The sequence below is a fragment of the Oncorhynchus tshawytscha genome, linkage group LG13 (assembly GCF_018296145.1).
Source record: "Oncorhynchus tshawytscha isolate Ot180627B linkage group LG13, Otsh_v2.0, whole genome shotgun sequence".
NCBI classification, from domain to species: domain Eukaryota; kingdom Metazoa; phylum Chordata; class Actinopteri; order Salmoniformes; family Salmonidae; genus Oncorhynchus; species Oncorhynchus tshawytscha.
The window spans coordinates 53,717,482-53,741,281 of record NC_056441.1 but is presented as its reverse complement, the minus strand read 5'-3'; the positions used below and the strand labels follow the sequence as shown (position 1 = coordinate 53,741,281).

The 23,800-nt window shown below is 39.7% G+C and overlaps 1 protein-coding gene across 3 annotated transcripts; it reads left to right on the top strand.

Moving 5' to 3' along the window:
• The first annotated feature begins 3,263 nt into the window (after positions 1-3,263).
• On the top strand, positions 3,264-23,026 carry LOC112265947 (cytochrome P450 2M1). Of its 3 annotated transcripts, none has more exons than XM_042295919.1 (9): positions 3,264-3,394; positions 16,707-16,869; positions 17,021-17,170; positions 20,655-20,815; positions 20,981-21,157; positions 21,417-21,558; positions 21,760-21,944; positions 22,104-22,245; positions 22,462-23,020. In XM_042295919.1, the coding sequence occupies exons 2-9, from the start codon at positions 16,848-16,850 to the stop codon at positions 22,650-22,652; spliced, it is 1,170 nt and encodes a 389-aa protein (XP_042151853.1). In that variant the 5' UTR covers positions 3,264-3,394; positions 16,707-16,847; the 3' UTR covers positions 22,653-23,020. The 3 variants fall into 3 exon arrangements, with proteins under 3 accessions (XP_042151853.1, XP_024299228.2, XP_042151852.1); XM_024443460.2 differs by lacking the exon at positions 3,264-3,394 and adding an exon at positions 12,287-12,622 and having other exon boundaries at positions 22,462-23,026; XM_042295918.1 differs by lacking the exon at positions 3,264-3,394 and adding an exon at positions 12,288-12,622 and having other exon boundaries at positions 16,782-16,869; positions 22,462-23,022.
• The last annotated feature ends 774 nt before the right edge of the window (positions 23,027-23,800 follow it).

Sequence of the window (23,800 nt, the reverse complement as noted above, 5' to 3'; positions counted from 1 at the left end):
TAGCGGTTGCCAATAGGTTATTAGCCATTTCGGGAGGGTGAACAAACAGCTGACCCGCGCACCACTATCCCACACATGAAAACAGGTTGTCACAGTTTAACCCGATCCTTCTAGGAAGATCCTTCTAAATTCAGCCTGGTCTCAGAGCATTTTGTATTGTTTTGTATGTAATACTCCGTTTCATATGTATTCATTTGTGGATGTCCACCATCCACTTCGTATGCTAAGAATGACTGGAATAATCATTCAGTTTGGTCTCCTAAACCGAAGCTCTAATCTCGTTCTTGGTACAACATAGTACCAAGACATTACCTCATCTAATGGTATATATCAATTGTCAATTTCTAGATACTCCCATAAAAAAATACAACCCCTCCTGGACAAGCTTACAGAGAGAAGTGACTGGCACATAGAGATTGTGGAGCCACCTAACTGGTTCCCCATTAATCACACCATCCCTTCACATGGTTTAGGAATAGTTAGACATATTCACAGATAAGACTAACCTGACCTCTCCCCTCTCTGGGCCCAAGTAACTTTTCTCACATAAGCATACTATAAAAATTCATAAAACATATTATTTATCAATGTTACCTAAAGAATTCTGATTCTGCTACCACAAATGTAATAAAGTAAAAACTTTTCAAATAAATTACCTTCCACGTTATGTTGGCTGAAAATTGGTTAGCTACGCTGTCCTTACGAACCACATACCATGTCATTACAGCAGTATGTACTGATATGTTGTTAGCTAGCTACCTAACGTTAGTTGGCTATTTATACATCAAACTTGCCAGTATATTAACTATAGGCTATCTAACTAACTACCCAACTTTTATTGACTTGATTATTCCAGTCATTCTTAGCTTAGCTAAATGGTAGTTGTTGTGCGTTCTCAATGGACATTCGGGTGCTTTCGTAAATTCTCTCTGGCTATCTACTCCGATTTCAGAGCACTCTCATCTGAGTATACCAGAGCGCAGAATAATGAATTCATGGGCATTCCACACCCATTGAATATGGCCGGTGTGATTATGGCCGGTGTCAGTAAACGTTGGCAAAAAAGCATAATTAAATTGTTGCCAGCAGCACAGTTACAGTCACCAACTCACCAACTCAGTTCTTTGGATGCAACTCAGCATTCTTTGTCCTCCAAACACAACGAGTTGAGTTTTTACCAAAAAGTTATATTTTGGTTTCATCTGACCATATGACATTCTCCCAATCTTCTTCTGGATCATCCAAATGCTCTCCAGCAAACTTCAGACTGGCCTGGACATGTACTGGCTTAAGTATGGGGACACGTCTGGCACTGCAGGATTTGAGTCCCTGGCGGCGTAGTGTGTTACTGATGGTAGGCTTTGTTACTTTGGTCCCAGCTCTCTGCAGGTCATTCACTAGATCCCCCCGTGTGGTTCTGGGATTTTTGCTCACCGTTCTTGTGATCATTTTGACCCCACGGGGTGAGATCTTGTGTGGAGCCCCAGATCGAGGGAGATTATCAGTGGTCTTGTATGTCTTCCATTTCCTAATAATTGCTCCCACAGTTGATTTCTTCAAACCAAGCTGCTTACCTATTGCAGATTCAGCCTTCCCAGCCTGGTGCAGGTCTACAATTTTGTTTCTGGTGTCCTTTGACAGCTCTTTGGTCTTGGCCATAGTGGAGTTTGGAGTGTGACTGTTTGAGGTTGTGGACAGGTGTCTTTTATACTGATAGCAAGTTCAAACAGGTGCCATTAATACAGGTAACGAGTGGAGGACAGAGGAGCCTCTTAAAGAAGAAGTTACAAGTCTGTGAGAGCCAGAAATCTTGCTTGTTTTTAGGTGACCAAATACATATTTTCCACCATAATTTGCAAATAAATTCATAAAAAATCCTACAATGTGATTTTCTGGATTTTTTTTTCTCATTTTGTCTGTCATAGTTGAAGTGTACCTATGATGACAATTACAGGCCTCTCATCTTTTTAAGTGGGAGAACTTGCACAATTGGTGGCTGACTAAATACTTTTTTTGCCCCACTGTATACTGGGGTGTGAGGTAGAGGAATATGCAGTATAGGGGAAATTTGATATTATAACATTTAAAGTAAAACTATACTACTGGAGGAATAATGATTATAGACATGTGAAGACGGGACATATGATACGCCACGTAGCAACAATAGCTAGAGATATTAAAGTAGCGTGGATAACAGTAGGTATGAGTAGGTCGAGCAATCCACTACTTAACAGACCACTAGGAAGAGGACAGGGATATATATTAAAGCAACAGAGGAGGATTGCTTTTAAATAGGTGAATTGCACAATAAAAAGAACTAAGACAGCATAGATAGTGCAGATATTATAGGCAGCTAAAAGAATAACTAGACATTAAATAAACATTTGAAAGCAAGGATATCAGTAGCAATAGGACAAGAAAGAAAGAGAAATATTGAGAATGTTTAAAGAAGGAGAAGGATTGTTGAAAAGTATAAAGAAATCTAGAGGAATGTTGAAGAAGGACAAGGAAAAGTCAGACTGAAAGAAGATGGAATGGTTTGCAAAACCTGGAGTTGTGGAAATAAAGAGAGAAATAGAGGTGGAAGATGAAGAGACTCTCTCTGTGCCCTCTTCTGTAATATAAAAAGACCTGGGAAGGACAGGGGAGGCTGAGCAAGGTCCAGGAAGGAACCCAGAAAAGTTTATGTGGAAATAGGAAGACAAGTGTGAATGGCTTTGGTAATGTTGGTTATCAATAATAGTGATATTTGAGGCGCCTATACTGGAATAAGACATTAAGTATTGTATTATCCAGTAAAAAATGTGCAGACATTATAGAATAGATTCCAATACATGTATTAAGTGACGTGACTAATTATTGTCCGGGGAAGTGGATAGCCCTACCTTGGAAAATAGTTATTTTGAAACCATGGATTCGCTGAAAGAAGCGCACAAATTCTACCAATTCGGCTCGAATATGAAAGAGTAAACTAGATAATGTAGGGCAATTTTACCCTGAAACAGTTGAATTCAAATCAAATTAAGAATTCAGGGAGGCAATTATGAATTGGAACAAACACATAAAACCAGAATAAGAAGCTCAATGTACAGGCATACTGAAATTAGCGGTCTATCAGCATCTTTACTCTCACATGACTAATTTGAGAATGAATAGTGTACAACGGGGTACTTGGTAATGTCGTTAAGGCTATTTTGGTTGGATTTCAAAGCACTAGATTGAATATACCAGAGTGCAGAATAACTGATGCATTTACAAAACCTCGCAGTGTGATTGAACATTGCCGGTGTCAGTGAATGTCAGGGAAATACCGTAATTTGAATTATTGCAAACGGCACAGTTAGTCCCCAACGTGTTTTAGGAAACAAGTAAAGAGCCTAACCACTTTTGCTAGGTGAGTAGAATGGAGAGTGAAGGATGTATTTTCTTGTTTATATCAGAAAGTAGCGTTAGGTAAATTAGCCAACATTAGCAAGTTAACGTTAGCTTGGGTGCTTGACTGCCATGTGGGAGAAATAGTAAGAATTATGATTCAGACAGTTTGGATCAACCCTGTTCATTAGCGGATTTTCGGGTTGAATAATCCTTCTGAGAATCAAGGACGAATATTGGGTAACATTAAAACGGGCCGTATGGGCGAGAGCACGACAAAGTCATGTTAAAGAATAGTCTAACTTTGTATCACGCCGCATTCAAACGACCAGAAAAGATTTGGATTTGGTGATTTTGTGTTGATACAATATGTATATGATAGACCAGGAACCCAAGGAATTATAGCTATGGTAAAGTACTACTGGCGATAGACGACCTATTTGGGGTTCTGAGAACCATGCGACTCAAGAAAAACGTAGTATTTGTTTCGCTATAAATGTATAGAATTGACGTAAGGGGTGATGAGATAATAGTAATTCAAGTGGGCTCCCTGTAAAAAGTAGAAATAGGTTTGTTTTGACTATAATTAAAATGTAAAATTCACCTGGTAACAAACGAGGTGGCGTTAAATTGAGATTGAAGAGACATTTCTTAAATTAAGGGATGAGATGTAGACTAGTGAAGGTAACAAAAGACAGTAATTTGGAAAATAAGAATTTAGAATTTGTATTGATTAAGAATTGGCTGATGTCATTTCTACATTAGGCACATTACAGGTTAATCTTAAAATAGATGTTTAATGAGTATGAAGCAGTGGTTAGTAATAAAAATATAACGTTAGTCATTAATAAGGACGATGAGTGTTGCCAGTATGTGAATGGTAATATTCTAACGACCCTGGGTTTATAAGCGTGGAAATCGACTGCTGCACCAGTGTAACGGATGTGAACCGGCTAGCTTAGTTAGCGGTGGTGCGCGCTAAATAGCGTTGCTCTGCAAGAGCCGCGGCTTTTGTGGAGCAATGGGTAACGATGCTTCGTGGGTAACTGTTGTTGCTGTGTGCAGAGGGTCCCTGGTTCGCGCCCGGATATGGGCGAGGGGATGGTCTAAAGTTATACTCTTACATTGGTGCCGTGACCCGGATCACTGGTTGCTGCGGAAAAGGAGGAAGTCAAAAGGGGGGTGAGTGTAACGGATGTGAAACAGCTAGCTTAATTAGCGGTGGTGCGTGCTAAATAGCGTTTCAATCGGTGACGTCACATGCTCTGAGACCTTGAAGTAGTGGTTCCCCTAGCTCTGCCGTGGCTTTTGTGGAGCGATGGGTAATGATGCTTCGTGGGTGACTGTTGTGTGCAGAGGGTCCCTGGTTCGCGCCCGGGTATGGGCGAGGGGACGGTCTAAAGTTATACTGTTACAAGAGCATGCTTTTGCGGCACATTCGAAAGCGCGCCAGACCTCGGGCTAGAAGGTTCGAGGGTTCGAGACATGCTCCCTGCTGTTTCATTACAATATGTTATTATTATTTTTTATAGCACTCTAACGATGCAATATTTTTGTCATTTGATAGGCTGATGATTCAATACAAGGTTAAAGGGTAGGTAGAGGGATTGAACCTGAAATGTAAAAAAGATTAGCTGCGGTTGAAAGCAAGCAGGTAATGGGACATTTGAAGTAGAAGTATGAGAAACATTCTTTAACAGTTTTTAAATATTGTTGCTTGGTTTTATAGTTAGGTAACTCCAGTGAATTTGAGCAGGAATTATAATATGTTTCCATTACGTGGAGCAGTGTCCAGTAATACAAGCAGAATGAAATAACTATTAACTGCCAAGCTGTATTTTTGTATTTTTACTAAACTAATGCAACCGTTTAAACTGAGAGGATTACTGGAAAAGGGGCTCTGGGATTGTTTATTTTGGATGGGGTCTTTTCAATTCAGTTTCAAATTGGGTATACAGAAGGATGGAAATGTTTTTGAAAGGTATTTAAAATGGTTTCGGGAAGGTCACGAAAAAAGAGGGAGAGGAAATATTTTAATGGTGCCGATTACTTTCCCATGAGACCTGATCAATCTCATTGGAAAGTGATCAAAAGTGGGATTAAACAATAAAATGAATGAAAAACACCAGTCTATTCAAATCGTACCATTACTTTGAAATTCTATTATTTCGTGAGGAAATTATAAAGGAGTTGTAATCTAAGCTGACTAGTTATTCAAATATGTTTCTTTTTTATTTAGCGTGTTGTTTTTTAATCACATGTTCAAAGGGAAAATTACCAGTTCCCTGGGATCATGGTCTTCGGGTAAATAAGCAAAGGTACTTTATTCAGTCTGCATATGGAAGGGAAAATATATATTAACAAGGGATGATAGTTACTCCAAATGGATTGTGATACATGTATTGATGATTTCATTTTTTGTTTTGATACAAATTTCACCAGAATGGGATTTATGGAGTGTGGGATTCTAGGAAGGGTTAGGGCAATAACTCCATGATCTGTAACTTGTCCTGAGAGGTCGCCAGTAGAATAAAGGAGTTATCTCAGAAGGTGATGTCAGATTGCATTAAGACACATGGTAGAATTTTTTTTACCACAGACAGTGTGTGTGAACCTCAAAGCCCTCCCTAACCTGCTGGAGAAAAGACAATAAGGGCGAGCAATTCAACAGTGACTTTTTGGCACTTCTGAGTCTACACACGGCCAACAGTTTGGACTAAAGTATGCATTGAGTTACTGATGTTTCATTACTTGGCCACTTATCACAGGGAATGAGGGGGCTGTGATAAGTTATATTACTTATTTCATTTTTTATAAATGTACATTTTAATAGGGATGATGTGTGCTAAATTGAGAAGTTTGAATGTGAGTTATAGTAAGCACGAAGGACTTTTATTCTAAATTTGGGTTGGATAATTTATAAAATGTTTTGGATATAGAACTGTTTAGATTTATTAGGCCTATGGAAGCCCTGGAAACCTTATCTCTAAGTATCCTTTGCTAGGGGGGTTAGAATTTATTGGGTGAAAGCTTTGGTTAACAAAAGGTTTTTGTTTATTTTGTTTAATTATGTCATAATGTTAATGTTACATTGTATTGATAAATAGAGATGTCTGGGTGATAGATTACAAGTAATTGCATGTAAGGTTTATAGTCTGTTTTGTAATGACACCCAACGATGGAGATGGAGACAGCATGGAGACCAGCATAACATGGGCATGTAACGGATGACGTTTTTTCCCAGTTTTAGTTCCATTACGAGTAGTGGGAAGTTATTAAATATGGATGTATTTTAACATTTATTTTTCTCTTTTCTTGTTAGGTCAATATGTTTTTAGGTTTTGTGGAACATAAGAGTGATCTTTGTTCCAAAGGAGGGATTGATGTATATTGACTAAATTGATATGAGAATGTTTTAAGTATGTTTCTAACTGTGGTAGTAAATTAGGAGTAGTGACGTGTGTTATGGGTTAGATGGAAGGATATTGTAGAGTTGCGTTTTTTGAATCCGGTATCAGGAAGAATAAAAGTCAATCTGTCGTTAATTATCTTTAATTAAATTCAAGCAATAAATGGTAAATGCAATTTTCGTATATACAGGCTCTCTGTCCCACCTCGCAGGGCAAACAGAGAACTGACAGGATGTACGTAAACAGTTGTTCTTATACTGTGATAGGTCAACAGACGGGTTGGAACTATGTCTATCACACTAGATCCTGAGCGTGGTTTAGAGACTTTGCTCAGCCTATCGCAGGCGCTCAGACTAGTCCTAATCTCTTGGCGCTTCTTGGAGTCCACCCTCTGTCGATGTATAGATTCTCACTGTTCTGGTGCCATACCCTAGTTACTGCAACTACTCAGTTCCCGTTATCTGTTATTATGTTATTCAGTATTTTCTAATACAATCAAACCTTGTGATGAGCCTCCCCTCCCCGTACCTGATTAATCACAACTTTGTAAGATAATGCAAGTCACACCATGTGCTCAATATTGTCACATACAAACACAAGGACAAAGCATCTGCTGGGCTGTTATCTACAGTTTTGCAACATGCAGCAGTCTCAGCAATTCAATCTTACGTGATATAGTAGTGTGTTCTAGAGCATAGACATAAATCCTCACAATATGTAGGTTGAATATTCTTCCAACTCATTAATCTCTTTCCCAATTTCTAACAGCCGGCGAATACTTGATAGATTACAGGCAGTAGTTATTCTCACAGCAGTTGCCGAAGGGATCGCAATTGAAGGAGATTATAGGCATGGGCCATGTTAGTAGTAGCAGGGGTCACTTAAGTAGCATTGTTGGGATATCAGTTTATGAAGACTCATCCCACATGGATTGGTAACTGGGAGACTGGTAGGAGTACAGGGGATGCGGTTATTCAAATGTCACAAATTATGGTGCCAGAAAATAACCCATGTGTTGCAGTGTATATCCTCAGGTGAAAGCAGAAATAATCAAGGGCATGGGCTGAATTCCGGAGATTGAGTGAACATCCACATACACCAGGAGGGGGTGTTGTGACAGATTTGGTCTGATCCACACATACGGTAGTCCTTACAGCAGTGGTAAAGATAGGCATGTCTCTCTTCGGTGGGTGCATAATTCTCACAAGAAGTAAGGTCCAGCTGCATAATGGGTGAGCTTAAAAACACCATGACAGAGGAAGCGGAGCTAAAGAGAGAGAGAGACTAGATTCCACTGTAGACATACATACAGATTGGTTAAGTCTAGGCACTACTTGTTCTATTGGTTAATGCATCATATGAAAAGGATAGATGTTAGAGTAATTGTACTCTAAACAACACGATGAAGGCATTAATGTGAAAGCATATACAGTGCTGAGTTACCTCAAGAGGAGGTAATGTTGATTAGGGATACGCACTTGCCTATCAGGAGATGTGCCTATTAAGTGGCAATAAAAAAGTTAAAATGACATGGCTTGGGAACACCTCTCAGAACCTGGGGCCAAAGGGGGAAGACTGGGCGAAAGCATGACTAAGCTTCTTCAGGGCTTTTATTTTTGTGGAGTCCAGCAGAAAAGTATCCTGGAGGCATAGAATCCGGTGAAGAGAGAGTGGGAATTGTCATGGTCTCAGACTTTGGGTTTCATGAATATACTTATGAATAACTTATCACATGAATAATACTGTTGTGTTTTGTGTTTATCGTTGCTTTGTAAGTCCTACGCTATCTCACTCTCTTCGGAGCCAGCAGGAGAAAGTGGAGAAACTAAAAGCAGCTCAGCTGAAGTGAAAGAAGTCACCAGCTTCAGCCGGAATAGCATTTTGTTGTGTGATGAGAGATAGAAATAAGATGGTGTAATCATAGAACAGAGGCCATAAAGTCTCTGAGTTTGAAAACCTCAAGCAAATAGCCTGAACCAGGATCAGAGGTTCCACGTCCGGTGATCCCAGGGGACCAGGACTACATCCGAGTGTTCCGGAGGAAGTGGAACAAGCCAAGGCGAGAGGGTCCCTACGGAGCGGTCCTAGCAACACCAACAGTCGTCCAGGTGAAAGGAAGCAACATCTGGTACCATCTAAACCACTGCACCAGAGTCCTAGCGGGGAGGAGGCGGCGACCACCAAGCCATGAGGATGCTGATACACCAGGTGGGTGTCCGAAGGGAACGGGAGCAGAGGAGGTCGACTCGCCAGGAAGAAGACGAAGGAGAGGCGGATCAAGGAGCGTCTTCTGAATATCCAGAGAGTCCAGGGATAGGGAGGAGTGACATGCCTGTTGCTCCTAATGACATATCTACTCTGGCAGATACCCCTGATGGAGGCACTGTCCAAGGGGACGAAGAAATAACGACAGGAGAATGGGAAGGAGACTTTCTTACCATCGACTTCTCTGCCATCACACGTCTTTCTAACAGAGTGAAAACCAGGACAGATGAAGAACGGTAGAATGGCCTTGACAGCAACAGCGACCAACCTAGAAGAAATTGTAAACTCACCTCCCACATGCACTAGTACACCAACTAAGACAATGACAACCACAAGAAAGTGGGTTGATGCAGAAAATCTGGACATCTGTTACCAACTGGTGTAGCCATAATGAAGAAACTACCCCAGAATCAAACATTGACCAAAAATGTAGAAACGCATTAACAAATGGCTGGTATAAGTGGGTTCAGTGGGGCCAGAAAAAAGTATTACCATGTACTCAATGTAACAGTTGCTGAATGATAAATGCTGTTAGACCTTCTGAATATCTGTTCTAGACATGTATGTGACATAGGGTTTGTCCTCAATCTTCTAACCGTTTTTTCACTTATGTCAAAAATAGATGTTAGAGAGGTGTCTTTGAGGAAGGGCAATATGTTTAGGTGTCATATTGAGAATGACAATATAAGGGTTTAGGATGTTTAGTTTATTGATTTGATTGTTTATTTATCTTGTATTCAACTGAGAACATCAGGTAAGGCTAAGAAATGCACATGCTTTAACATTATACAGTATGTCCTGACTCACCATATATGTATATGGGAAAGTGGAGCTCAAATTGTTAAAATGGGTGTGAGGTTGATTATCTCTATAGAGTTTCAGAAGGTCCCATTCTCATCTATACTGGAAAATGTAATTGTGTGTGACACTGAGTTTCAAAGGGGGGGTTATGTTGGAGATTTTCCAGTCATCTGATGATTTTCAGTAACCTATACTGTTCTCTTTGAAGTAGATAGAATAATCAATATAAGCTTACATATTAGAGATATGTAAGCAGAATGAAGGCTAAACCTATGAGGGTCCAAGCTAGAGCAACATCGAATTGACCATTTGACATGTAAAGAACAGACCATAAGCAGAATCTGTGTAGATGCGGCAAGGTAAACCAACAGGACTTGAGTGGTCTGGGCCATATCTAATCTTGTGAAGGCTACTGGACACGCACATAAGTTAAGCATACATTGATAATGTAGCGTTAGCTAAGTGGTGTGCATGTCATGCCACCAATAGAATCTATGCCCCAATGTCTGAGCCAATTAGAGAATGGAAACTAAGTAACACAACAAGATTCGTAAAATTGGGTGATGACAAGGGTAAGACTGTATAAAAACCAAGCACTAAGAATAAAGATTCAGTTGTTTCATGACTCGGCTTTGTTGCTCTCTGTGATAAAGTCTAATTGAATTCACAAGCTCTGGTATCTGAGAAGTATTTGAGTCAATATTTTTCCACAAAAAAAACCCCTTTGCCCTCAGAACAGTTTCATTTTGTCAGGGCATGGACTCCACAGGGATGCTGGCCCATGTTGAGTCTGTCACGTTCTGACCTTAATTCCTTCCTTTTTTTATGTCTTTGTGTTAGGTTGGTCAGGGCGTGAGTTGGGGTGGGTAGTCTGTCCTTTTTCTAGGTTGTTATATTTCTATGTGTTTGGCCTAGTATGGTTCTCAATCAGAGGCAGGTGTCGTTCGTTGTCTCTGAGCATCATACTTAGGTAGCCTGTTTTTCCCCATTTTGGTTGTGGGTGTTTAATTTCTGTTTAGTGTCTGTTCACCTGGCAGAACTGTTTAGTTTTCTCTTCGTTGTTATTTGTGTAGTGTTCAGTTTTTTCAATTAAATTATGACGAACACTTACTACGCTGCATATTGGATCCTTCTTACTCTTCCTCAGATGATGAGGGATATCGTTACAGACTCCAATGCTTCCCACAGTTGTCAAATTGGCTGGATGTATTTTTGGTGGTGGACCACTCTTCATATACACGGAAACTGTTGAGTGTAAAAAAACAAACCGCGTTGCAGTACTTGACACACTCAATCTGGTGTGCCTTGTACCTACTACCATACCCCGTTCAAAGGCACTTAAATATTTTGTCTTGCCCATTCACCCTCTCAATGACACATATGCACAATCCATGTCTCAATTGTTCTTTACCCTGTCTCCTCCCCTTCATCTACAATGATTGAAGTGGATTTAACACGTTACCTCAATAATGGATCATAGCTTTCACCTGGTCAGTCTATGTATTTGGATGCCAACCACCGTAAAACCTAATCCAAGAAGAACAATGTCTATAATTCATATTTTTTGATAGACTAGAAGTTTGGTAATGTTTAGGCGTCCTCCGATACACAACCCAACCAAGCCGCACTGCTTCTTAACACAGCACCATCCAACCCGGAAGCCAGCCGCACCAATGTGTCGGAGGAAACACCGTGCACCTGGCCCGTGACATTTTCTGGTGTTATTGGAGACTGATGTGAAAGCACCTATCCTTCTTACTCTTCTCAACGAGCAGCGGGTGCTGCCGTGGGCCCCACCCCAGTCCAAAGCACTCACAGGCGGCCCAGTCCTCGCGCTGCAGTCAGAGCAGGAGATGTTCAACCCTCCGTGTCCAGAATGCAAATGAATCTCGCATGAAGGAAGCTGCCGCTGGCTGATCCCGCCCTGGCTTACATTAAAAAAAACAATTAACCTGAATTAGGGCCAGAATAGTTACCATAATTTTCTCACATTGCCATTGACAGTTTTTTCTATTGTCTCTTTTTGGTCCATTTAGATTGTTAATGTAGATTGTATACAAACAAAATGTAACAAATGTTATGGTTAAAAATGTTCATGTTTAACTGTGACTTGTTGTAGGCTCCTAAGTGGACCATAAGGTTAAAAACCAAACCAAATTAAATAAAACATGAAAAACGATGTAACTCCGCCAGAGTGTCTCTTTTGGGTCACGTTTGCCGATCCCAAGACCAGATAATGGAGGAGGGTTGGAATTGTTACATTTAAAAAAAAAACAAGAATCGATAGAAAGTTCATTTGTAGTTCTAAACGTATTTAGGGTGTTTTTGACTTTTGGGACAGCCAATAGCTACTTTCCTTACTGAGGAGTTGGCAACACTGCACAATATTTGCGCAGTTACTTGGCTTTCTTGTCAATATAATGGATCATCACTGATGAAACTCAGAACTGTGCAAACAATTGCACAACTTCAACTTCTATCCACTTTTTGCAGTAGAAGGCTCTGACCCGGTACAGCATAAAGCTTTCCGATATCAGATTTTCTGTTAACTCCGTAGGCGATCAATGTCCTCGACTCTACTGAAGATGGATGTACTTCATATTTTGCAGACGAACTTTGTGTCTATTGTAATCGGATTTGTCGTTATTATTTTATTGTGGATGAATCGAGGCAAACAAAACAACTCACGTTTGCCTCCTGGTCCTTCACCGATTCCTCTGCTTGGTAACGTGTTACGAATGGATGTGAAAGCGCCATACAAGCTCTACATGCAGGTCAGTCAAATACTTGAGCTAGATCAGTGGGCAAGGTTAGGTCAAAGATGCAGAATCAGGTGTAGAATGGGATATCCATTTAATTACTTTTCCACAGAACTTGGCAAAAATGGATTATTTGCATTAATACAAGCTAAATGTAGGCGAGATTATTATTGTTTTACATTATTTTCTGTGTTGGTTACTGTAGCAACAAAGCATTTCAGTATTTTCATGTGACTGCTTAGTTACCAGCCTTCTGTACATTTGTATTGAATTGCCCTTCTTGGTTCAATATTCATTCAAAGTATACTACATGCATGTATTTGAGAACTGAAAAAGTGTGTGTGTGTATATATATATCGATTACATAAATAAATTTGTGGAATTTCTTTCCTTCTTCTTTGAGCCAATCAGTTGTGTTGTGACAAGAACATTTTCTGTTTTGACTGACCTTCATGTCTTAAAGTAATGATGGACTGTCGTTTCTCTTTGATTATTTGAGGTGATCTTGTCATAATATGGACTAGGTCTTTTACCAAATAGGGTTATCTTCTTTATACCACCCCTACCTTTTCACAATACAACTGATTGGCTCAAACGAATTCATTTGTAGATTTTCTTTCCTTCTTATCTTTTAAGAAGGCACACCGGTTAATTGAAATGCATTCCAGGTGACTATCTCATAAAGCTGGTCAAGAGAATGCCAAGAGTGTGCAAAGCTGTCATCAAGGCAAATGGTGGCTACTTTGAAAATTCTGAAATATATATTTTGATTTTCACACTTTTTTAGTTAATACATGATTCCATATGTGTTATTTCATAGTTTTGAGGTCTTCACTATTATTCTACTATGTAGAAAATAATTAAAAAGAAAAAGACACCTACTCATTCAAGGGTTCACTTTTGACTGGTACTGTATTTGCTTGTTTGTGCATGTGTTGGTTTGCATGCTCAAACCCACAGCCTTTGTGCATTTTCTACTACTACTGTAAAATGCAGTGATGAAAATGAAGTACATACTAACAATTAACGTCACACCTTGCCAAATTTGGACTTTTTGTATAATGTGATATTATACATGATATTGTAGATGAACTTTTGGTTGAACAGATTTGTGGTTGCCAAAAAATGTCTGTCTCTCTAGTTGTAGGCCATCTGTTTGATGCTGTCTGGTCCAAACGAGTATGAGATTGTTCCAACCTCACTTTGCGGAATTCAAAATGATGATACTTGTCTTCCATAATTCAGATATACAGTACCAGTTAAAAGTTTGGACACACCTACTCATTCCAGGGGTTTATTTTTTTTAAAACTATTTTCTACATTGATGAATAATAGAAGACACCAAAACTATGAAATAACACATGGAATCATGTAGTCAACAAAAAGTGTTAAACAAAACTAAATATGTTTTATACGAGATTCTTCAAAGAAGCCACACTTTGCCTTGATGACAGCTTTGCACAATATTGGCAGTCTCAACCAGCTTCATGAGGTTGTCACCTGGAATGCATTTCAGTTAACAGGTGTGCCTTGTTTAAAGTTAATTTGTGGAATTTCTTTCCTTCTTAATTAATGTATTTGAGACAATCAGTTGTGACAAGGTAGGGGTGGTACACAGAATATAGCCCTATTTGGTAAAAATCCATATTATGGCAAGAGCAGCTCAAATAGGCAAGATAAATGACAGTCTATCATTACTTTAAGAGACGAAGGTCAGTCATTCCGAAAAACTTTGAAAGTTTCTTCAAGTGCAGTCGCAAAAAACATCAAGCGCTATGATGAAACTGTCTCTCATGAGGACCGGCACTGGAAAGGAAGACCCAGAGTTACCTCTGCTGCAGAGGATAAGTTCATTAGAGTTGATGAGTCCAAATTTGAGATTTTTGGTCAAGTGAGGCTTCTGTTTGCTCCTCATTACACACCACGGACCAACAAATATTCTTTACATCAACATAGGAATCACTACAACTTTTTATGTGACATCTTATACACTATATTAGGCCCAGCCTTTGGAACGTTGATCTTCCTAGATATGGCTACGATATTGTGATCACTACATCCAATGGACCTAGATACTGCTTTCAAGCCTATTTCTGCAGCATTAGTCATGATTTGGTCAATACATGTTGATTTAATTCCTGTGCTGTTTGTAACTACCCTGGTAGGTTGATTGATAACCTGAACCAGTGCGCAGCTCGATGAAAGCCAGTCAATATTTAAATCACCCAGAAAATATACCTCTGTTCATATCACATGCATTTCACAAATGTTATCCAGATACTGACTGTTAGCACTTGGTGGTCTATAGCAGCTTCTCACAAGGATGGGCTTTAGGTGAGGCAGATGAACCTGTAGCCATATTACTTCAACAGTATTTAACATGAGATCCTCTCTAATCTTTACAGGAATGTGGTTCTGAATATAATCAGCAACACCTCCACCACTCGCATTTCTGTCTGGTCTGTAAATGTTATAACCGTGTATTGCTACCACTGTATCAAAGGTATTATCCAAGTAGGTTTCAGAGATAGTCAACATATGAATGTCATCTGTTACTAGCAAGTTATTAATTTCATTAACTTTGTTTCTTAAGCTACATATGTTAACGTGGGCTATTTTGAGCACTTTTCTGGATGCTTGCTTGTTTTCATTGCTTTACTGGGAACTTTAGCAGAAGTAGATATTCTCATGTTATTTATATTAGTGCAGGGTTAAACCATGCCTATTGTTTATAAGAGATGTGATTTGGAGACTGTATTCTGTCATTTACTATTGTATCTTTATTTATCTCTTTACTTGCAGACCACGCACGCACACACACACACACACTTTGGTTAAAGCAAGTTGCCAGGCCACTTAGTGCCTTATCCCATCCATACTACATACACTGTGCGGTGCTGTTCTGTGCGTCTTAACCGTTATTAAACCACCTCAACTGGAATCCTACCTGTCTGTCATCTGTGCCTTTACCAGTGTAATGTAGTGATCATTAAACCATAATTCAGTCCGTGTATTGGTACTGTAGGATTCCGGTTCCATGTTTTACAGTAGCCAGACAGCGGGAGTGATATGCCATGTGAACTGTGTAATACCAGCATACTCCTGAGTAAAGATAAACTAAAGTATACAAATGCCCCTACCTCAGTTCTTATAAACATAAGCAATCTAAATAACTGTGGATGTTACAACCAGCACACGGGAGGGAATACAAAGTAAACCTAACCTAAAGAATATACAGTCCACCAAGTCCTCACTTTCAGGTGTGGTTAAATGGTCCGTCACGCTCGTTGTATGGATGAGACCAAGGCACAGTGTGATGTGAATACATCTTCTATTTTAATGAAACAAAGAACACTTCAACAAACTTACAAAACGACCGTGACAGCTATATAGAATAAGTACAGGCAACTAATACATAGACAATCACCCAAGAATTACCCAAGGAATATGGCTGCCTAAATATGGTTCCCAATCAGAGACAACGATAAACAGCTGCCTCTAATTGAGAACCAATCTAGGCAACCGTAGACATACAAAACACCTAGACTAGTTAACAACCCCATAAACATACAAAAATCCTAGACAGGAAAAAACACAACAAACCACCCCTTGTCACACCCTGACCTAACCAAAATAATAAAGAAAACAAAGATAACTAAGGTCAGTGCGTGACATGGTCTTCTTATTGGCTCTGCCTTTAGGCCTATATATCGCAAAGCATATGAATTGAAAGGTTATGGAGCAAACAATTCAATTATCACAACACAGGTTGTAATATGGATTGGGGGGGCTCGACTTCCTCAGTGATTTTACCCACACACCGCTACTGTTGGGAACATAAAATGACATGCTATAAATACACTTATTTTGACACATTTTCGATATCTAAGTGAGTATAATGTACTCTATCAATTTGCCACTGCATTTCTTGCTCTCTTGGGTCTCTCCATCACTTATCCAAAGGAATAGCAAGGCCACAATCATTTCACTTCCATGTCATACATCCCAGGACTGTCAGCTGTGCTCCATATAAACCTGGGATCTGAGACATCACTGTCCTGGTTCCCTAACTATAATCTTGTGGTTGTTCTCTCCTCAGCTCAGTAAGAAGTATGGCTCAGTGTTTACTGTATGGCTGGGCTCCAAACCTGTAGTGGTGATCTCTGGCTATCAGGCTATCAAGGATGCTTTTGTCACACAAGGAGAAGAGTTCAGCGGCAGAGCCAACTACCCCGTGATCATGACAGTCTCTAAAGGATATGGTGGGTGATTTATATATATTTTTTTAATGGGAGTGGTTAGGTGTCATTGTCCTTGCCAAAGTCAGTCTGTGTGGAAATTACGTTACATTAGGTTTATGTTATGCTATTCTAATTCTTCCTCTTTGTGCTTCTGTCATACTGTTTACTGTAGGGGTGATGGTGAGCAGTGGGAAGAGATCAAAAGATCTTCGCAGGTTCTCGCTGATGACCCTGAAAACCTTTGGGATGGGGCGCAGGAGCATCGAAGAACGTGTCCAAGAAGAGGCTAAGATGCTGGTGAAAGCCTTCGGTGAATATGGAGGTAGGTTGTTTTTCTTAGTATTTTTCTTGCCTTTGAAATACATTTTATAATAACTTTATGGGCAATATTACTCAGGTTGTTGGAATGTAAGAAACTGAAGATCAATGGTTTATTGCAGAATATAGTAACAGTAAAAACCATGGGGTGTACAGGGTTTTTATAGTATAGACATGTAATTTACCTGTAAACATGTACCTTTTTAAGTTCTGAGGGATTGCTGCTGTTTGAGGTCGTTTTGATTAGAAATCACGGTTTAAATATTTTTTTAAACATGAAGTGCAGTATGCATTATGTGGGTTGAATGTTGTTATAACACAGAATGAAACAATCAATACAAGTGTTTGCCCGTTATTCATTTATTAACCCATAATTTCTTCACATTACTTTACTTTCCTTAGTTTCAGCCACTTGCGAATTTATCTCATCGGAGAAAAGCATTCGAGCGAAACAACGCCCCTCTATCTCACGGACACTATTCAGACCCCTTGACTTTCCACATTTTGTTACGTTACAGCCCTATTCTAAAATTGATTAAATACTTTTTTCCCTCATCAGTCTACACGCAATACCCCATAATGACAAAGTGTAAACAGGTTTTTAGAAAATGTTAAAAATGTATACAAATAAAAAAGACACCTTATTTACATAAGTCAGACCCTTTGCTATGAGACCCAAAATTGAGCACTGGTGCATCCTGTTTCCATTGATCATCCTTGATGTTTCTACAACTTGATTGGAGTCCACCTGCGGTAAATTCAATGGATTGGACATGATTTGGAAAGGCACACACCTGTCTATATAAGGTCCCACAGTTGACAGTGCATGTCAGAGCAAAAACCAAGCCAGGAGGTCGAAGGAATTGTCCGTAGAGCTCCGAGACAGGATTGTGTCGAGGCACAGATCTGGGGAAGGGTACCAAATAATATCTGCAGCATTGAAGTTTACCAAGAACACAGTGGCCTCAAATGTTTTAATTGAAGAAGTTTGGAACCACCAAGATTCTTCCAAGAAGGCCAGCATCCGAGTCGCCTCTTCACTGTTGACGTTGAAACTGGTGTTTTGCGGGTACTATTTAATGAAGCTGCCCGTTTCGGACTTGTGAGGCATCCGTTTCTCATACTAGACACTCTAATGTACTTGTACTCTTGCACAGTTGTGCACCGGGGCCTCCCACTCCTCTCCGTGAAGGGAGTAGTACACAGCGTTGTACGAGATCTTCAGTTTCTTGGCAATTTCTCGTATGGAATAGCCTAAATTTCTCAGAACAAGAATAGAATGACAAGTTTCAGAAGAAAGTGCTTTGTTTCTGGCCATTTTGAGCCTGTAATCGAACCCACAAATGCTGATGCTCCAGATACTTTAAAGATGGCCAGTTTTATTGCTTCTTTAATGAGAACAGTTTTCAGCTGTGCTAACATATTTGCAAAAGGGTTTTCTTGTCACGGTTGTGTGGAGAGACTGATCAAGGTGCAGCGTGATTAAAGTTCCACTTATTTATTTAAGTGAAACTTCCGAACAAAAATAAACAAACAACGAACCGTGACATCAGCGGTGCTACATGCACTAACTCAAAACAGTATCCCACACAGCAGGTGGAAACAGGGAACCGTTAAGTATGATCCCCAATTAGAGACAACGAACCTCAGCTGCCTCTAATTGGGAACCATACCAAGAGCACCAACATAGAAATAATTAACCTAGAACAACCCCTAGTGACGCCCTGACCTACTATACCATAGAGAACCAAGGGCTCTCTATGGTCAGGGCGTGACATTTCTAATGATCAATTAGCCTTTTAAAATGATATGTTGTGTTAGCTAATTCAAGATTGTCATTGGAACACGAGTGATGGTTGCTGATAATGGGCCTATGTAGATATTCCATAAAAAATCTGCCGTTTCCAGCTACAATAGTCATTTACAATTTAACAATGTCTACATTGTATTTCTGAACAATTTTATGTTATTTTAATGGACACATTTTTTTGCTTTTCTTTCAAAAACAAGGACATTTCTAAGTGACCTCAAACCTTTGAACAGTAGTGTATGTAAATTACATATTTCTGGTTTTTATTTTTATAAATTTGCTAAAATTTCTAAACCTGTTTTTGCTTTGTCATTATGGGCTATTGTGTGTCGATGGATGAGGGGGAAAAAAATATTGAATCAATTTTAGAACAAGGCTGTAACATAACGTGGATAAAGTCAAGGGGTCTGAAAGGTATGACATGCCATACTTTTTTGTCCAGACGGCATCAGATACATGGGCTACACATACATGTCCTCAGACCCCACCACAATGGCATTGTCAGCAGCACCTGTCCTTTTTACCAAATAAATGTAAGATTTAATTTGAACAAGAAATTACCTTTATTTTCTCTGCCCTGCTCAGAAAGTGCCTCATTTTGCTGCAGCTTAATTTCAATAAGTTACTTTTGCAATAATATTGTGGGAACTGTAAGGGTGGAATGGTCCATTATTATGGACCTGTCCGTGGGTGATTAATGGGGCGGCAGGGCAGCCTAGTGGGTAGAGTGTTGGACTAGTAACCGAAAGGTTGCAAGTTCAAATCCCCGAGTTGACAAGGTACAAATCTGTCATTCTGCCCCTAAACAGGCAGTTAACCCACTGTTCCTAGGCCATCATTGAAAATAAGAATTTGTTCTTAACTGACTTGCCTAGTTAAATAAATTAATAAATGTTTCTACTATTATGAGAAACTTTGATTATATTGATATGAAATAAATGTATGGAAATAAGTTATTTGTGTACTATGAATTATTATTGGATGGATTAATTTACTTTTTTCAAAGCCTTTCCCCCCCCAACAATGTGGCCTCATCAACCTGGGCACAGTGGCCAGGCAAAACCCCCTCCCTCCCAATTTCCCTTGCAACCTTAAAGCTTCCTGCAGATGTTTCTGCTTCTGAACCAACCTGATGATGCAAGACAGAATGAGAGCGACGAGCTGAGCAGTACACAACAGCGGGTTGGGGGGCCTCGAGTGGTGCATGGGGGGGGCATCAAGCTTTGAAATTATTTATTTAAAACAACAAAGATATTATGCCCAGCTCACGAGCGAGGCCCCTTGATCATGTGAGCCTAATAGTAATTCCACCATTGGTTAAACCTCCACACTACAAAACCAGACAGAGCACTTTGCCAGGGCCTGCCTGTCCCTCCAGGACCCTAGGGGTAACGTTTGTTTTCTAATCAGTGTAACTGAGATACATTATTCTGTAATCCATGTAACTGTATACATTATTCTCAGTATATTATCTTCAGCAAGGTTTTTACGCTAAACATGTCATTGGAAAGGTACCATTTTACGTTAAAATACATGGAAAATCGAGTGTTTAATTCAAATGTAGTTGTTGCTTCTCACAGCTATTTATAAAAGTTTCACCATCACAATATTATATATGGATAACCAATCAGGTATTTTAAAAGTATCTGTGTGTTCTTGCCTTCCTTATCTAATCTAGATTCAGTTGTCAATCCCAAAGAATTGCTTTGCAATTGTGTTGGCAATGTGATCTGCTCCATAGTCTTTGGGCACAGGTTTGAAAATGATGACCCAATGTTTCAGCTCATCCAAAAGGCTGTTGATGCCTACTTCCTTGTACTCAGCAGCCCTATTGGAGCGGTACAGTAACTTTTCAGCTCATCTCTTTTCATAGAATCTTCCATTGCTCTCAACGCCCTGCTAAACTGAAGGTCTATCACAGTAATTGCACAAAATGGTCTTGGGCTGACCAAGCCATTGTTTTCACTAACAAAACCCCCTCCCCTTCTATCCCCTTTCTTTCAGATGTACAACATGTTCCCTACAATCGTTTGGTGCTTTCCAGGCAAACACCATGAGATGTTTGCTATTGTAAACAAGGCCAAAGATTACATACAAGGGCAAGCAGAAATTCGTCTTAAAACCCTTAACATCTCTGAACCTCAGGACTTCATCGAGGCCTTCCTGGTTAAAATGCTGGAGGTAGAAAACACAGCATGATCCTCACATTGGAGGTTGAACCTCTTACACATTATGGAAATATGGAATGTGGCTGGAATTAAGATACCATCCATGTCCACTTATGTGAGTTTGGCTATCATGAGTGAATAGACAAGTGAGAGGCCAATCTCTGGTTTTCCAACGTATTTAGAGGCAATAAGTATGTGGAGATTGCAACACCTAGCCACCAGATGTCGCTGTTTAATTACATAACTGATGGTGACTTATTCTCTTCTCTTAGGAGAAAGATGATCCCAACACTGAGTTCAACAATGATAATATGGTGATGACTGCATGGAGCCTGTTTGCTGCTGGAACAGAAACCACATCATCCACCCTAAGACAATCATTTCTGATGATGATAAAGTACCCTCACATTCAAGGTACCCTACTACCCAAGTCTTTATCGATTGTGTCCAAGTCACCTAGACCTATTAGATAACATTGTAATACAAAAAAGTATCATTCTGGACTATGAATTGTTTAAAATGTGTTATTACGATGTGACATGTAATAACTCCAACAACAATCCGTACATAGTATCAGTGCAACGTATTATAAAGTGTGACTTAAATCTTCCTAAGAGAGTGTTCAGAAGGAGATAGATGAGGTGATTGGCTCAAGAGTGCCCACGGTTGACGACAGAGTTAAAATGCCCTACACGGATGCTGTCATTCACGAAGTCCAGCGATACATGGACCTCAGTCCCACCTCTGTACCCCACAAAGTGATCAGAGATACAGAGTTCTACAACTACCACATTCCAGAGGTGACCACAATTGTGTAACTGTACAAACACTGAATGTTCAATCTCACGGTATCTTGTTTGACGTGGTGGAACTGTTGTTTAAAAAAGATGATTTACATTTTATGGATCAACATGCATTTTTCATAGCAAGTGATGGGTGTTATTTTGTCATTCTTTCAGGGTACCATGGTCCTGCCTCTGCTGTCCTCTGTGCTTGTTGATCCCAAACTGTTTAAAAACCCAGATGAGTTTGACCCAGAGAACTTCCTGGATGAAAATGGAGTCTTTAAGAAAAATGATGGATTCTTTGCTTTTGGAGTGGGTAAGATCATGGTCCAAGTAGTTTGTGGATTATGTGTTAAAATCAAGAAACCTAGTGGCCTGGGGTGGTCTTGCAGTCGACAGTAAGCTGCTGCCTCTCTGGAGGTACTATGTTCCGCTGCCAGCATGGGTTTGGTTTGAATCTGACCCGCTGCTTATCAGCACACTCTCCTAATAACTTTCCTGTATCTCTCTATCCTATCCACAAAAAAAACAGGGAAGCGGGCTTGTCCTGGAGAGGCTCTGGCCAGAGTGGAGCTCTTTCTCTTCTTTACCTCCCTCCTGCAGCGCTTCACTTTCACCGGCACCAAACCTCCAGAGGAGATCAACATCGAGCCATCGTGCTCCAGCTTTGGCCGCGTGCCGCATTCCTATGATTGCTACATCAAACTCAGGACTGAGGAGTGACCACTTTACTGTGGAGAGGTCACAGGCTCAGCTTCACAGGCAGCTGCTTGTCATTATATAGTAACCATAGCCTTACATTTACCTCCTTTTTTTCTTGTAGACAACTATATAAGCGTTAGTGAGTTGTATGCCTCTTGCTATCATCCTCAGGTAGGATCTCTAAAGTATGGGTTGATATTTTAATGCTAATAAGCAACTGTAAGCAACTGAAATTGGTCTTGTTTTGTAGGTTGTTACGTGGTTAGGACTGTACATCTATACTGGCAAAGTACTTAGGGGTACTGTACACTATGTATAGTGTGGGGGTCACTTTGTTATTCTGCTGATATATTGTAACACAACATTTGGTTGTCATTTTTGCTTCAACTAATAAATAGTACTGCACACTTCAGCCAGATTCAAACAATATCTTGTGTGTCCAGACCTGTCATTAATAAGCAAGCTTCGTGTTCCAATTACCTGCTCACATATAACTGTTGTTTTGGCCTTAAGTGTAGACACACAAGTATAGCCATATCCATGTCCACATATAATATCTGTTTGACAGAAGAAGAACACTGTTACTGGAATGTTAGTGGTTACCAGAAAAATGTATCAACTAACTCATGAAAATAGTGACTTGTAACCTTTCTGAAAGTATTCAGACCCCTTAACTTTTTCTGAAAATGTTTACGTAACAGCCTCATTCTAAAATTGATTACACACAATACCCCAGAATGACAAAGTGAAAACAGATTTTTAGACATTTTTGCAAATCTATTTATCACATTACCTAAGTATTCATACCCTTTACTCAGTACTTTGTTGAAGCACCTTTGGCAACGATTACAGCCTCAAATCAAATCAAAATGTCTTTGTCACATACACATGGTTAGCAGATGTTAATGCGAGTGTAGCGAAATGCTTGTGCTTCTAGTTCCGACCATGCAGTAATATCTAACAAGTAATATAACCTCACAATTTAACAACTACCTTATACACACAAGTGTAAAGGAATGAATACAAATATCTACATAAAAAATATATGAATGAGTGATGCCCAAACAGCATAGGCAAGATGCAGTAGATGGTATAGAGTACAGTATATACATATGAGATGAGTGATGTAGGGTATGAAAACATTATGTAAAGTGGCATTGTTTAAAGTG